The sequence below is a fragment of the Zonotrichia albicollis genome, chromosome 4 (genome assembly GCF_047830755.1).
Source record: "Zonotrichia albicollis isolate bZonAlb1 chromosome 4, bZonAlb1.hap1, whole genome shotgun sequence".
NCBI classification, from domain to species: domain Eukaryota; kingdom Metazoa; phylum Chordata; class Aves; order Passeriformes; family Passerellidae; genus Zonotrichia; species Zonotrichia albicollis.
This window is the reverse complement of record NC_133822.1, coordinates 51929708-51943927: the sequence shown is the minus strand read 5'-3', so window position 1 is coordinate 51943927 and position 14220 is coordinate 51929708. Positions and strand designations below refer to the sequence as shown.

Here is a 14220-nt window from a genome sequence, read left to right as displayed (position 1 = left end):
GAAGTTGCAATGAGTATTTTTGAAATGAGCAATGAATTGAACATCTGCCTTTGTGACTGTAAGCACCAAGAATTATACCCACGCACTCAATCCACCTTGGTTTTTTAGGTGCTAGTCAAGACTAGCAGCAGGATAGGTCATCACATAATTCTAGTGTCAGTAGAATTCTCCTTGGCATAGCTCTCCTTTTGTCTCACCTTAGCTTTAGTCTTCTAGTCATACAAAAGCCTAAAGCCCCTTCAAATGCTTGAAGGATTTTGCTCTTGGACCAGTATTGTTTGCGTTGTCAGTAGTACCTACCAAAATTCCCAAGGATTTTGGCATTCTTCATTGTGAACATCCTCTTTTTTGTAATTAAGCTTCATTTGCATTTGGTAGTTGTTGTTTCCACACTTGGTGCAATCTGTTCCTGCATGCCTTTTGATTTTCACTGTTTTAGTGATGGATGAGAACCACCACAAATTCCTTCTCAAGACAGTCTTCAGATCCCATTAAATCTCAAACCCATATCTCACTGGCTGATATCTCAAGATGTTACTATTACTAACATCTTGTGTTATATCTTAGTCTCCTCCACAAAGTATATGGAATAATCTACTTCACCTACATAGCACTGTTTGTCCCCATCATATTAAGTAGAGTAGGGGGAAAAAAATGCATGCCCCCTTTTCCTTGAGAGGAAAAAAAACTTAATTTCTTACCGAAGTTACAGCTGTGAGTACTAGATGCAGATGCTATGATTGTACTTTTAATATTAACTTACTGAGCACAAGACTTTATTCACAACTGTCTTCTCTCTGATCAGTGAACATCCTGGATTCCAGGACAGAGTCCATTTACCTTCCTGGAGAACTGCTTTCCAGGCTTTTATAAAAACAGAAAATTCTGTTTTGATAACCAAAAACCATACTTTGGTCATTTCTGGATTGTACAGTAATATCCTGCCAAACAAAAGGAAGCCTGTCTGTGAAGTCTCTTTCAGTGGAAAGCCTCTGTTTATTTTAAGCATAGATAAAGCCCTACACAATCTTAAGATTTCTCTGAGCTTAAGTTTCTTCTATTTATAGTTACCTTTTCGTGGTCACCTGTAACACCAAGGACAGTTCCACAATTTGAAGACTTGTATCACTGTTACTACTTGCATGAGAGACTTTAAAACCTTTCTTCAAGCACATAGCAGTGTGGGACCTTAATTTGGAAAAACTGTTCTGAATTTGTTCTTGTAGGCTTGCATTTGAAGTTTAGAAAGACAGGTTACTTTTGCATTAGCTCAGTACTTCAGAATGAGTAGTGGAACTATACTTCGATTTCCTGCCTCCTTCTCTTTTCTCTTATAGTCCTTGAGGGTCACATACCTCTGAAACTGTGTACTGCAGGGGGAACTGCAGCAGTTTTGGGTCTGTTTCACTTTATAGACTCCTATAATGAGTATGGGGGAAAGTATTGTGTGAGTCTATTCTCCATCAGTATAGCAATGATAAATACTTTAATCTTACATGGTAGGATGGATGTTTCTCTGCAGTATTCATCATATTAGAGAACTATTAGTTAAACCATTACTGTCCATGTGAAGTTTCTTGTATATTCCTCTGGTTTCTATATTATGTTGGCTGTTACAATACAGTGGAAATGACCTACATCTGATTTTGATTTAGGATTAATAAAAAAAATTCATTTGTAATTTTGGAATAGGTAACTGACATGTCAATAGTCTGAAATTTTTTCCCAGGATGTATATCCTGAAGGACACCAAGTTTCTGTATTACAAAGCTTTGAAGTTATTTCTCTTTTACATTAAACATTGAAAAAACCCTGCAGTGAAATTTAAATGCAGCTTCCCTATTTGTGTTACCTACACTCCACCACTCCTTTTGATGCCTTCATTTTGTCTCTCACTGAACAATATTTTAGTTGCAGATGGCCTTGCTCTTCTGAGAACTCCTTCTTGCAAACCTTTTCTGTACTATATTTTTATGTTTGTATTCAGAATCAAATTCTGAAGGTAAAGTAATTATTAAGGATCTATTTAAGGGTAGATATTTTGAAAAGTTTTTTCTGATATAATGTAGTATTGAAGCAAGTAAGACTATGATTATATTAGTATGCATCTTTCCTAATAAATAAAAACAAATTTTGCCCACCTGTTTGGTATACTTGAAATAATTTGTGCTTGCTCTTTGGAAGATTATCAAGCTTAAATTAAGCTTGTCTTTTTTTTTTTTTTGGTACATTGTGGCTTTTTTCTAATGTTCTGGCTAACACATTTGAACTAACAAGCCTTAAAACTCTAAAACAGAGAAGGGGACTTCACTATGTAAAGTTAGCTAAGGACCACCGGAAAGTCTAAACTTCCAACTGCACTAGGTAGTTAACGTGGACTAAACTACTTCATCAGAATTTTAAGCTTCAACTTAAAATTATATCTCAAAAACCCCATTTAAAGTGGTGCAAATTCTTCTCAAAAACATTAGTTTCATTTTTTTCTTTTTGTATTTAATAATGCTGTCTCCTGAGGTATTGTATTCAAAATATTTCCATGCTGTTGAAGAAGTGTGAAATGAGTATGTGTGTGTGCTTTGTTTTCATTTTGTTTTTTTAAGAGAGTCCTTAATACGGACTGCATTCCAGTGTCTTCAGCTGGTTGTGACCGACTTCCTTCCTACCATGCCATGTACTTGTCTGCAGATAGTTGTTGAAGTTGCAGGAAGCTTTGGACTTCACAATCAAGAGCTAAATATTAGCTTAACTTCAATTGGTTTACTGGTGAGTTTTTTATTAACCTACAGTGATGCTGCTTCAGGCTTTCATTTTTGCTTTCCTTTGTAATGAAAACTTTTCTGTAGCCAGTTATACAAATGAAAACCATAAAGTAGCTTTTTGGGTTCTTACTGAACTCCCATTCTGTCATTGTAGGTAAATTGAGTGAGCACATCTTACCTTTAATCTCCATGATTCCTGCCTTACTAAAAGAAATAACATTGCATTGTAAGCATGTTCATCAGTATCTTATTTTTAATACATTTTTTTACAAAATATGTATTAAAATGATGAGTTCATTTTTCATAACAGGAACGTAAAAGCTGAGAAAGAAGAGTAATTTTTGGACCTTGCAAATTTTATTTGTTGATCTTATTTCACCAGTGTAGGGAAGTTAATATCTTGATGTACTTTGCAAAATACTTTGTAAAAATAAGAGACAATTTATTTCATGAACATTAAAGCATTACCCTATTTTTATTGTACAACACCCTATGTCTTATTATTTTGTAGTGGAATATTTCAGATTATTTCTTCCAAAGAGGTGAAATCATTGAAAAGGAGCTAAACAAAGAAGAAGCAGTGTTGCAGAAACAGGCAGAAGAAAAGGGGGTGTTGCTGAACAGACCTTTCCATCCTGCATCACCATTTGACTGTCTTTGGTTATGCCTGTATGCCAAACTTGGAGAGCTGTGTGTGGATCCCCGACCTGCAGTTAGAAAGAGCGCTGGGCAGACATTGTTTTCTACCATTGGGGCTCATGGAACTTTGCTGCAACATTCCACGTGGCACACAGTAATATGGAAGGTATGATGTGTAAGCTTCCTCTGAAGGTTTTGTAAAGAGCTTTTACATTTTATTAACCAATAACTATTTACCATTTAATAACCACATCATTTAGATAATTTAAGACTTTTAAAAGATAACATAAGATGGCAGAAATCTAATCTCTTGGATTTTGGGAATGTTTTTTATACTTTATCTTCTCTGGCCTTTAAAGCCTCTTCTAAAATACAATTTTAATATCCTAATAGTTTATTTTTTGCTCAGGAGTTTGATAAAAAGATGGTGTTCTTCCTACAAGAATGACTTATCTTTTGTGTGAAAATGGAGATGTTTGAAGGTCATGTGACAGGGCTGATCCGGTATTGGATAGAGCCTTGCTTTGCATTCTGGTTTGGATCTATCAGAATGCTGTGTTCTAAGTCATGGTCATGTTTGTTGTGCTTTATGGAAACTTTGGGCTATATTTGAACCTGCCTGTTGTACCTGTGAAGCATCTGAGATCCACTGGTTTTAGCATTCTCCTGGTGCTGACACTGTTCTTGGTGGGTTTGAGTGTCCTATTTCCAGCCTTTCTCAAGTCAGTCGACTGATTGTTAATCTTGACTGCTGTGGACACTATTTAGAACAAGGGAATTTTTAGGGTGACATAGTGACAGAAAGGATAATGAAAGAAATTTTTGGTTTACTATCAATGCAGCCATGTTATTTGAAAAGCTGTATTTTTCCTCTTTTTTTTCTGGCTGTTACAGGTTTTATTTCACCTGTTGGATAGGGTTCGAGAATCTTCTACGACAGCTGACAAAGAGAAGATTGAATCAGGAGGAGGCAACATTCTCATTCATCATTCAAGGGATACAGCTGAGAAACAGTGGGCTGAGACATGGGTGTTAACACTGGCTGGAGTTGCAAGGATATTTAACACTAGGAGATACTTACTGCAGCCTCTAGGTAAAATTTATAGATATTAAAAGACACAACGATAAACTTTCTTCTTTTGTATGTTCTTTTCAGTTAATGTACTGGGCAAGGTGCTTAGCTCAATCTTAGCTCAAAAATATTTTTTGCTGTGTCACCTCAAAAGTTATGAAAATTATGGAGTTATTAATTCATGCTTCATAGAGCCAAAAATTGTCACTACAGATTTCCTCTTCTGTATCATGGTACTTGAGATTAAATCTCAGTAGTCACAATTCAGTCCCAGTTCTGGGTGCTAAATAGCTTTAAATTATAGTAGACTGGTAACAGTAATACTTTGTCTTTTCTTTGTTCTTGTCAGAACATGCTTTTCCTTTTATCTAAGGGAATGCAACACTTGCCTGGATCTCTTCTGTGGTATCAGTGTATCAAATTTAACAGTACTCTGAGAACATAAAGAGAAGTTACCTGTAAAGTCAGTGGAGTATTGAACATTTTCATTGTTCAGCTGTATGTAGTAATATTTTACAATAGCTTGGTAATTTCTCCAAGGAAAAAGTGCAAAAGGAATAGAGACTGTATAGCTTATAAAGAAAAGTTCTCATTAGATTATTCTACCTTCAGCATCCTATAGCATGCAGTTAATGTATATTAACTGGATGTAAGTTGTATTTCATTTTGGTTATTTGTGATACAGGTATCCACATATTAATAGCTGGTGAATGTATCAGTCATTTGCAGAAATGTGGTAGAATTTAGGCTATATTAAACTTGAGTTAAAACTGAATAAAAAAAATTCAGAACTACTTTAATTATTCAAACCCTGTAATTAGTAATATAGAAAATTGAAGGTTAAGGCTAAATTTAATGAAAAACTCAATGCCTCAAATGAAATCTTTCCACAGTACAATTATTTGAGCATTTTAAAATCAATTCTTTATAAATGCATTGCATGAGTAATTGCATTCATTTGACCCTGAATTCCTTGTGTGGGTATAACCCTTCTTGAAATCAACAGGCATCTGGTATATTTAAGAATAAATCTGGCTTACTATACTGAATGAATAAAATGTATTTTACTGGTATGGGATGTGGTATGTGACTTTTTGCTAGCAAATTTAGCATGAACATATTGTTTCATTCTTCATATTTATATGTTTCTTTGTCACATTCATTCTTTCAGCTTATGGTTGAACTGGTATAAAAGTCATTCAAGTGGCCACCTAATCTCTTGAAATTTCTATGTATTGGACTAACATGTACATGAGCAGCCTTTTAGAGGGGCAGGGTGGGTGGGAATGGGAATAGGAAGCAAGTTCCAAATTGATTTTTTCCATCCTCTCTCTTTTTTTTAAATAGGAGATTTTTCCCAAGCCTGGGATGTTCTTCTTGATCACATCCAGTCAGCAGCACTTAGCAAAAATAATGAAGTTTCCTTGGCTGCTCTGAAAAGCTTCCAGGAAATCCTGCAAATTGTTTCTCCTGTTCGAGACTCTGAGAAGCCTGAGACACCACCTGCCATCAATGTTTCTGTACCTTTGGTGGTTGGGACAACTACTGCCACTAGTCTTGGCAGATCATTCATGAGAACTGACTCCATAGGAGAAAGAATAGGAAGATATAATGGATCTGAACCTCCTGTAATAACAGATGAGATTGAAGATTTGAATCTTTGGTGGGCAGCCTGGAACAGCTGGTATAGGATTGGATCAGAAAGTACAAGGCCTCCAATTACTTGTGATAAATTGACTTTCATTCCCAGCCAGCCTTTTCTTACAGCTTTAATTCAAATATTCCCAGCTCTTTACCAACACATCAAAACTGGTTTCAGCATGGATGATCTCCAAAAGCTCGGTGTCATTTTGCACGGCGCTGTTTCAGTTCCAATCAGTTCAGATGCTTCCCCTTTCATCCTTCCATCTTACACTGAAGCAGTTCTGACAAGTTTACAGGAAGCAGTGCTTACAGCTTTAGATGTTTTACAAAAGGTAATCATGCAACTTCTAGTGTGTGAAAGGTAAACTACAGTGTGTGCTACTTCTACTCTGTAGAACTATAGTGGGGTGATTTAAACATGATTTAAAAAATATTTATAATTGCACAGTGTGTTGTATTTTAACAATCAGATCTCCATTCCTGCTGCAGAATAGATGCTCTGCATTGAAAGGAATGATGTAATCTTTATGAAATGTGCTTTTGCTTGATTGCAGAAGTACCTTAAGTGTTGTGCTGTGTTTGTAGCCATTTATGTGTTCATCTAACATTGAAATACTGTTGATACTGAAGGTCTGTACATGGAGATGGAGGAGCAGTCCCACAAACAGTGTTCCTTCCACGTGATGTCCAGGTGCTGCCATGAACAGGCTAGAAAGAACAGCAATTATGAGAACTTACAGTTTACACAAAGCATAAAATATAGAAGGTTCTCTGGCAGATTACCTACATTCTGGACTCTTAATAATCAGATATTTAAGGAAAATGCTGCATCTCTGCTTAAGAAATTCTTACTATAGAGCTCATGCTCAAAAAGCACCCTTAATGCAAGTAAATCTATAAAAAACAAATGAGGGTGCTCTTTCTCTGAAAGCCAAAAAAAAAAGAAAATAATGCTGCTTGTTTCTTTCTTTTTGCAGTTGAAACATATCTCCTTGCAAAATTCAGTGCTCATTCACAAAACTTATTTATTCAAAAGAAGCAGAGTTGATCATGAATTAAATAATGCATTTATATTAAGCACTACTTTAAATAAACACCCCTCCCCGCTCCCCCAAAAGAAAAGAGCCCCCACAAACTTACTTGGGAAGTGCCAGAATTAAAATGTCCACATGAACTGACTTCATTCCCTTTGGAATTTATGTTACTTTGCTTAACTATGTGGCCATGTATCCCCCTGGCTGCTGTCAGGATCCTGCCCCCATTTAGCACATGAAACACACGGTGGCTGAAAAATGAGCAGCAATTCAGTGTTTTGTTTTCTCTTTTGCTTAGTGTGAGGTGATTAATCTCAAACATATGCAAGCAAGGTAGAATAATTACCTTGCAGCCATCCCTTTAGCTGATGGTTTTAACAAATATTCATTCATGTATTTTGAAAACAGAGGTATAACAATAGCATCATGAAAAGGCTTGGCTTGGAAGGAACCTTAAAAATTATATAGTTCCAACCATCCCTGCCATGAAAATGCTATGGAGTGAATTATTTTGTTTAAATTTCAATTCAGTTTGCTTGGATAGAAGTTGGTATTGAATCTCAGTTTTGTATGTGGGTGTGTAAATAACATGAAGTTTTAAAACCAGTCATGTCTACATTTTCAGCCTTTTCCAGTCAGTCCCCTTTACCCTCACTTTTCCAGCAAGTCAGTCTAACCCAAATCCAGTTTTTCCCATTTGATCAGTCCATTTATTTATTTCAGATTTTTCTGGTTTTTAATCTTCATATCCAGATGATCTTAGTTTCCAAAGACTGCAGGCATTAGGGCTTTTCAAAGAAGGGGTTACCAAAGTTTGTAACGTGGGGAAAAACTGCACATAATTACACTCTTGTTCTTGTCAAGATATTTTAGCTGAAGGTTTCTAAACAGTAACCAAAGCCATAACTCTACATGAGAAAGTGAGACATCTCCCCTTTCCCACTCCCAGTTTCCATGGGTTACCATGGCAGTTACAACAAACCTTTGCAAATACAGACTTCCATAAGATGTTACCTCAAACCTCCTATCCCACCTATAGTTATGTTACTAACACAGCAGCACTGAAGTTCCTAGAAACAGTAATGTGTTTTTGGATATCAGTAAGTTCTGTGAAGTTGTCTGATTGCTCCTCTTGGCTGTATAAACACAGTACAGTTCACATGGCAGGGCAGCCAGCCAGTGCTGATGTGAAGCAAAGGACATGAGTCAGATGGTTTTACTTTAGGCCACAGTACCTTCTTCCTCTCTTGAAATCAATTGATACTCTCAGGAGTACACACAGAAAGCATTAAAGAAGTAAATATTTGCAATCTTTAAAACAAAACTTTTCTCTGTTTTTGTGTGTAGGATCAGGTTCTTTGCTGATACAGGAAAACTTGGGTTACTTCTGATTTTTCCTTAAGTTGTGGAACGCCTTTGCAGTTTGAATAGCATGAAAAAAACCTAACATTTTTCAGACTGAACTCTGACTAGTTTAATAAATATATTGTATAATGTTATTCCACTAACAAAGGACAGGACACTATTGCAACTCAAGAACATGGGAATGGAAGGCAGCTTTGCATCTCTTTTCAGGCTTCCATATGCTGAGCCCATTTTACACCCTTTGGTTTGTTCTTTGTTCTTTTTATTTCTCATTAGAACTTTTCTTCTAGTCTTTTACTGCTGTAGTATAGGGGGGTTTGAGGTTTTTTGGTAGTGTAAGTACACTGTTCCTGAAATGTTTTCCATTTCAAAGCAAGATTATGAGTTTTAGCTATGCCAAACCATATAATTCTCATTTTGTTTCTATTCCTCTCTATAAGACACTCTTTTAACTACATTTTGAAGCCTTCTATCATTTACTTCTGAGATTTAAATGTTTGTTGAAGTAGAACTTAAAGAAGATGTGGCTGATACAAGACTTATATAAGACTTTATTTTACTGACAAATCAAAGCAGAGTGAAGAAAAGTTATCTTTTATTGGATGAGATAGCTGTATTTACTGAACTTTATATGCCAAGGTGTCTTGCAACTTTATTTCAGTAAAGTAACAAAATTTAATTTCCTTGAACAATTGGAACTACACACAGTCTTTCATACAGCATGACTCTTGCATAGTCTTATATGGGCAGTTTTCTGTAGGAGTTCCTTGTACTCATGCACGTGTTAGAGAAAAACTCAAGAAATATATATTAAACTTCTTTTCTTTTGATAAAGGCTATATGTGTGGGCTCAGAAGGTATGCAGATAATGTATCCTGCAATCTTTGACCAACTACTGGCCTTTGTAGAATTTTCCTGCAAGCCTCCACAGTATGGACAGTTGGAAACAAAGCACATTGCAAATGCAAAGTATAATCAGGTAATTAATTAGAAATCCCACTCTTTTCACTTGGCTGGTTAATCCAATTCAGCTTCAGATATAGGTTGTCCAGCAAGATGCATTTGTTCAATCTGTAAAAATTTAACTGCATGTTGTGTAATAAGTTTTTTTTAAATGCTTTTGTTATCTTCTTTTACTCCCTTTGCATTTTTCTTTGCTTTTGTACTTCATATTCCTTCATGTAGGAAAGGTCTGGCTTGGACACCAGACAAATGTGTCTGAATTTGTACATGAATTAATCTAAAATAATTTGTCCTACAAGAGATACTAAATTTAACACAGAGGCATGATAATTTTGAATGGAGAAAATTCCCTCAAGCTTCAGATTTTTGAATTGCACGTGCTGTAAAGAAATGGAACGTGTTCAGTAATTCTTATTATGTGTACACTGCTGTTCACTAAGCATGAGCATCTGATTCAGTGTAATCAAAGAGGTAACTATTATGTATGTATTAATTCTTCTTATTCTGTTTGTCCTGCAACACAATGGAATCACACTAGATACAACTATTTGCACCGGTGAGTTAAATTTCCTTAAAGATTGTCCTAATGTAGTTGTCTTGCTCAGACTGCAACATTTCTCCTATTTAAATGTACTTTACTTCAATGTAGAGTACATTTTCATAGCCAGACTATGTTGTATTTGCAGTTCTGTGGCTTGGACCATATTCTTAGCAAACCTTGCATGCATTAAACGGAGAGTTCAGTGCAAAACATACACTTTCTGTTCCTTAATTAATATGTTTTCACACATAATTTACTAATTCCTTTTCCTAGGCGGAGTGGGTGGCATTGAATTACGTACCATTTGCAGAGAGATCATTGGAAGTTGTGGTGGACTTATACCAAAAGACAGCTTGCCACAAAGCTGTGGTAACAGAGAAGGTTCTTCAGAACATTATTAAGGTAAAAGTTTTACCTGCATGTGCTCTGAATTTAATGAGCTTATACTGAAAATCACAAGTTTTAGTTTACACAAGCTAGTGTCGACAAACACTTCCTGGGAAGCTTCAAGCTGTAGTAAACAGATTGATATTTTATGAAGATGAGCAGCAGGGAATAATTTCTTTTGAAGCTGAAAGGCTATTTATTAGTCTATTTGTACTGTTCTTAGCTGGTTAATGTCAGCATCAGTATTTCAATATTATGATAAAAATTAACAAACATGCTAGGCCCCAAAATGTTCATCTTTGAAAGTGTTATGCACCTGAGTGTGGTAAGTAGGTGCCTTAGTAAATATGGCATTGAAGACCAAAGCCCATTTTCTGTAGACTGGCATAAAAACTTTGGGATGTATGCTCTGTTACTTTCGATTTGCTTTGAGTGACTTCATGTGTCAATGCATCTCTGAAATGTTACCTAATAATACATATACCTTACATACACCTATATACACCTTATAATAAATGTAGCTAATATACCTTTGAAGTGAAATTGTCAAATGCTTCACTTTTTTTGACCATTCAATTTCAGCAAAAAATTTTAATAAATAATAGAAGTAATATTTTCCAGAAGTCTGGAAAATAAGAATGTGTCTGACCTGGCCTGTTTGCAATGATGTGGCTGACATCAGGATTTTCCTGTATAGAAATTTAGAAACCTGAATGTGTTTAAAACAGGTGATATTATTTGAAATCTGGTTTTAATGTGTTTAAAACAGGTGATATTATTTGAAATCTGGTTTTAATGAAATATTTGTATTTCAAAGTTAAATAGTTGTTTTCCACTTCTGTTTTAATGGGATTGGTGGAACTGATAGAAATACCACTTTTTATAACATTTGCAGTTGATAACAATAGGGTCTATTGGGATATATGAAAATGCTTTAAATTTATTTTTCATGTTTCTAAAGCCCATGTTGATTTTGGAATTAGATTTGACACATATGACCAAAAGCACCAGAAAAAAAAGTTCTGTTTAGCTCTGGGGTTAGAGTCTAGCTGTCATGATTTTTTGCCATAGAGAGTTAATTGTAATTGTCTCCCTTGTGAGACTCAGAGTGAATCTTTCCTCCTTTTGCTTTCCTCAACTTGGAGACTGCACTGAAGGCATGGGGGGCATACATACAGTACCTGAATTTAGTCACTGTGTATTTGAAGTGTCAAGTAAATAATTGGTTTTCCAAGAAAACCAAAAACTTACTATCAGGTTCTAAAGTTTGACTAACAATACTAAAAAGAATGCATATACGTGTAAATAGTTCATATGCCTAATTGAAAAAAATTGTTAATGACTTTGTTTTATAGATACTGAAGATGACTTTCTGTCTAAAAGACTTAAAATTTGCTGTACTTTCATCTGCTGTACATTTGAGTTGTATTGTAGCCTTTATCTTAGAATTTCACTAACTGTTCTTACTTTCAAATATCATGTGGTTTAACAGTCAATAATGACCAGATTTTTTCCAGTGTTTATGTTCCAGTATTTAAAGTTCAGCTTTACTAGGAAAAATTTAAATGCAATGAGGCTCCTTTTCTTTACTGTGGAAGCACTTGGGATGGCTTTGTAGGGACTGAATTCTCCAGAATACATTTGTGATAACAGACTGCCTGCAGTCTCTTATGTGTTAGGAAAGCCCATTTGTCAGACTTAGCAGAAATGGTGGATGGCAATACAGAAAAAGAAAATCAGTATGTGATTTTGTAGTGTAAATGATAATGGATCAATTCTGACTTCTCACCTTGTACTTGGCTACAGACCTGTGCTTTAGCCAGCATATATATGAGAAATATGATAAATTATCTTCAGAATTGCATTTGTAAAGGGCCATCTCATATAGTAGCAGAAAAGGTAAGGATTGTGTATTGCCATCTATGACAGTGTCCTCCAAGATCTTGTGCAGAAACTTTCTGTAATCTCAGATTTGTCTGAGCAACTATAAATTTTGTTTTGACTTTCATTTTGCAGACCCTTAGAATACCTCTTAGTCTGAAGTACTCATGTCCTTCTGAAAGCACATGGAAGCTAGCTGTGTCCTCTCTTCTCAAAGTTCTCTCCATTGGACTGCCTGTTGCAAGGCAGCATGCATCTTCTGGAAAATTTGACAGTATGTGGCCAGAGCTAGCAAATACTTTTGAAGACTTTTTATTTACAAAAAGGTAAACACAACTTCCTTTTTTTATTTTTAAAGGAAAATATTCGTAAGTAATTTGTTCACTATACATGTCAGTAGAGCTATTTGATGTATGAAAATTATTTTAATGAATGATGAAGAAGAGGTAACCAATCTTTCTACTTCAAAAAGCTCTACTTTTAGAAAGTAGTACAAAAAGCTTCAGTCAAAAGGTGAAGTTTAAGAGCAAGAAAGAGCTCAGCTGAACTCTCAATATATGGCATAGTCTTTCTGAACAGGACAGGGAGCTCTGTATGGACTCCAAGGATGTTTATTCTAGATTTGATAAAGAGTTGCTGATGTACACAATGTACACAATTTGTTCCTTTCTTCACTTTGAACAGAGTTGCAATGGTATTTTTTTCTAATTAACAGCATTAACTATGTGTATTTGTCCTGAGTTCCATCTTGAAATACTCCACTTACTGTGAATTTTTGAAAATTATTTAGTACACTGCTGTTCACTTAGAAGCTCATAGTTATATTTGTTTCTACGTAAGATAAATTGACTGCACCTTAATAGTTAACCACACTTTATTTATGATACTCTTTGAAAAGTGTAGTTAAATAGTCATATTTAAGATTATAAAGATAGACAGATTCCTCTCAAAAATGAAACACAGTCTCAATCTACAATGGGCAGGCTGAGAAAGTCCAGAGGTGAAAATAGTAATGATCAGAGACAGACAGTTTAATCACAGAATCATAGAATGGTTTGAGTTGGAAAGGCTCTTAAAGATCATCTAGTTCCAGACAGCCTGCCACGGGCAGGACACCCTCCACTAGACCAGGTTGCTCAGATCCCCATCCAGCCTGGCCTTTGATCTATTTGTTCAAATAAAAGACTACAACATTAGCAAAACATTGTAAATTTTCAGAATATAATAAAAGCTTGCTTCAGAGAATAATTTTTTGTCCCTTGGCAATGGGTAAAAACTTGTTTCAGTACAGCAAAGATTTTCTAGGTTAGACACTAAGAAAATCTTTTACTCTAAGGAAGGTTAGGTATTTTAGATAATTGCTTAGGAGTGGTATGGAATTTCCATCTTCTGTAAACATCTGTTGACAAGCATCTTTTAGGAGTAGTTTAAGTATATCTAATAGTGTTTTAGAATAAAGAACAAAGTGGAACATGAAAAATATTTTCAGTAACAAATAAATCTTTCTTTTGAACAGAAAACAGTACAGTTCTTCAGTGCCTTACACTAATATGCTATGTGTTTAGTTTTGAAACACACAAAAGTCAGCAATCAAACACAGCTGTATTTACTAATGATGGATAAATATCAGCTTGCCCAAAACAAACAAGCAAACAAAAAAAATACCAATGAAAATTTATTTTAGAGACACATGTGTTGCTAGTGGAAATGCATAATAATGAATGTGTTTGGAATATCATCAATAGGATTACCATCAATAGGAAGGCAATCAGGTGAAAAACCTTCCTATTGTTTTTGCATTTCCTTGAAAAAAATTCTATTAAGTAGGAGGACCTTAAAATAGAAAAGGTCATCCATGATGGCATAAAAGGCACTTCAATCATCCAAGTTTTTATTTTATGCTTCACTGCTTCTTTAATGTAAAATAATCCTTGC

The 14220-nt window shown here is 35.2% G+C and overlaps 1 protein-coding gene across 3 annotated transcripts in view; it reads left to right on the top strand.

The window, feature by feature from the left end:
* The window catches only part of MON2 (MON2 homolog, regulator of endosome-to-Golgi trafficking), a 65688-nt gene that overhangs the window by 39186 nt on the left and 12282 nt on the right, over positions 1–14220 (top strand). For 2 of the 3 annotated variants that reach the window (XM_005480549.4, XM_074539807.1), the window contains 8 exons: positions 2601–2763; positions 3271–3564; positions 4293–4491; positions 5818–6446; positions 9349–9492; positions 10015–10032; positions 10291–10419; positions 12421–12611. In XM_005480549.4, the coding sequence (XP_005480606.1) occupies positions 2601–2763; positions 3271–3564; positions 4293–4491; positions 5818–6446; positions 9349–9492; positions 10015–10032; positions 10291–10419; positions 12421–12611 (1767 nt within the window). The remainder of the gene's footprint in view (positions 1–2600; positions 2764–3270; positions 3565–4292; positions 4492–5817; positions 6447–9348; positions 9493–10014; positions 10033–10290; positions 10420–12420; positions 12612–14220) is intronic. The other variant, XM_005480551.4, reaches the window with a different exon arrangement.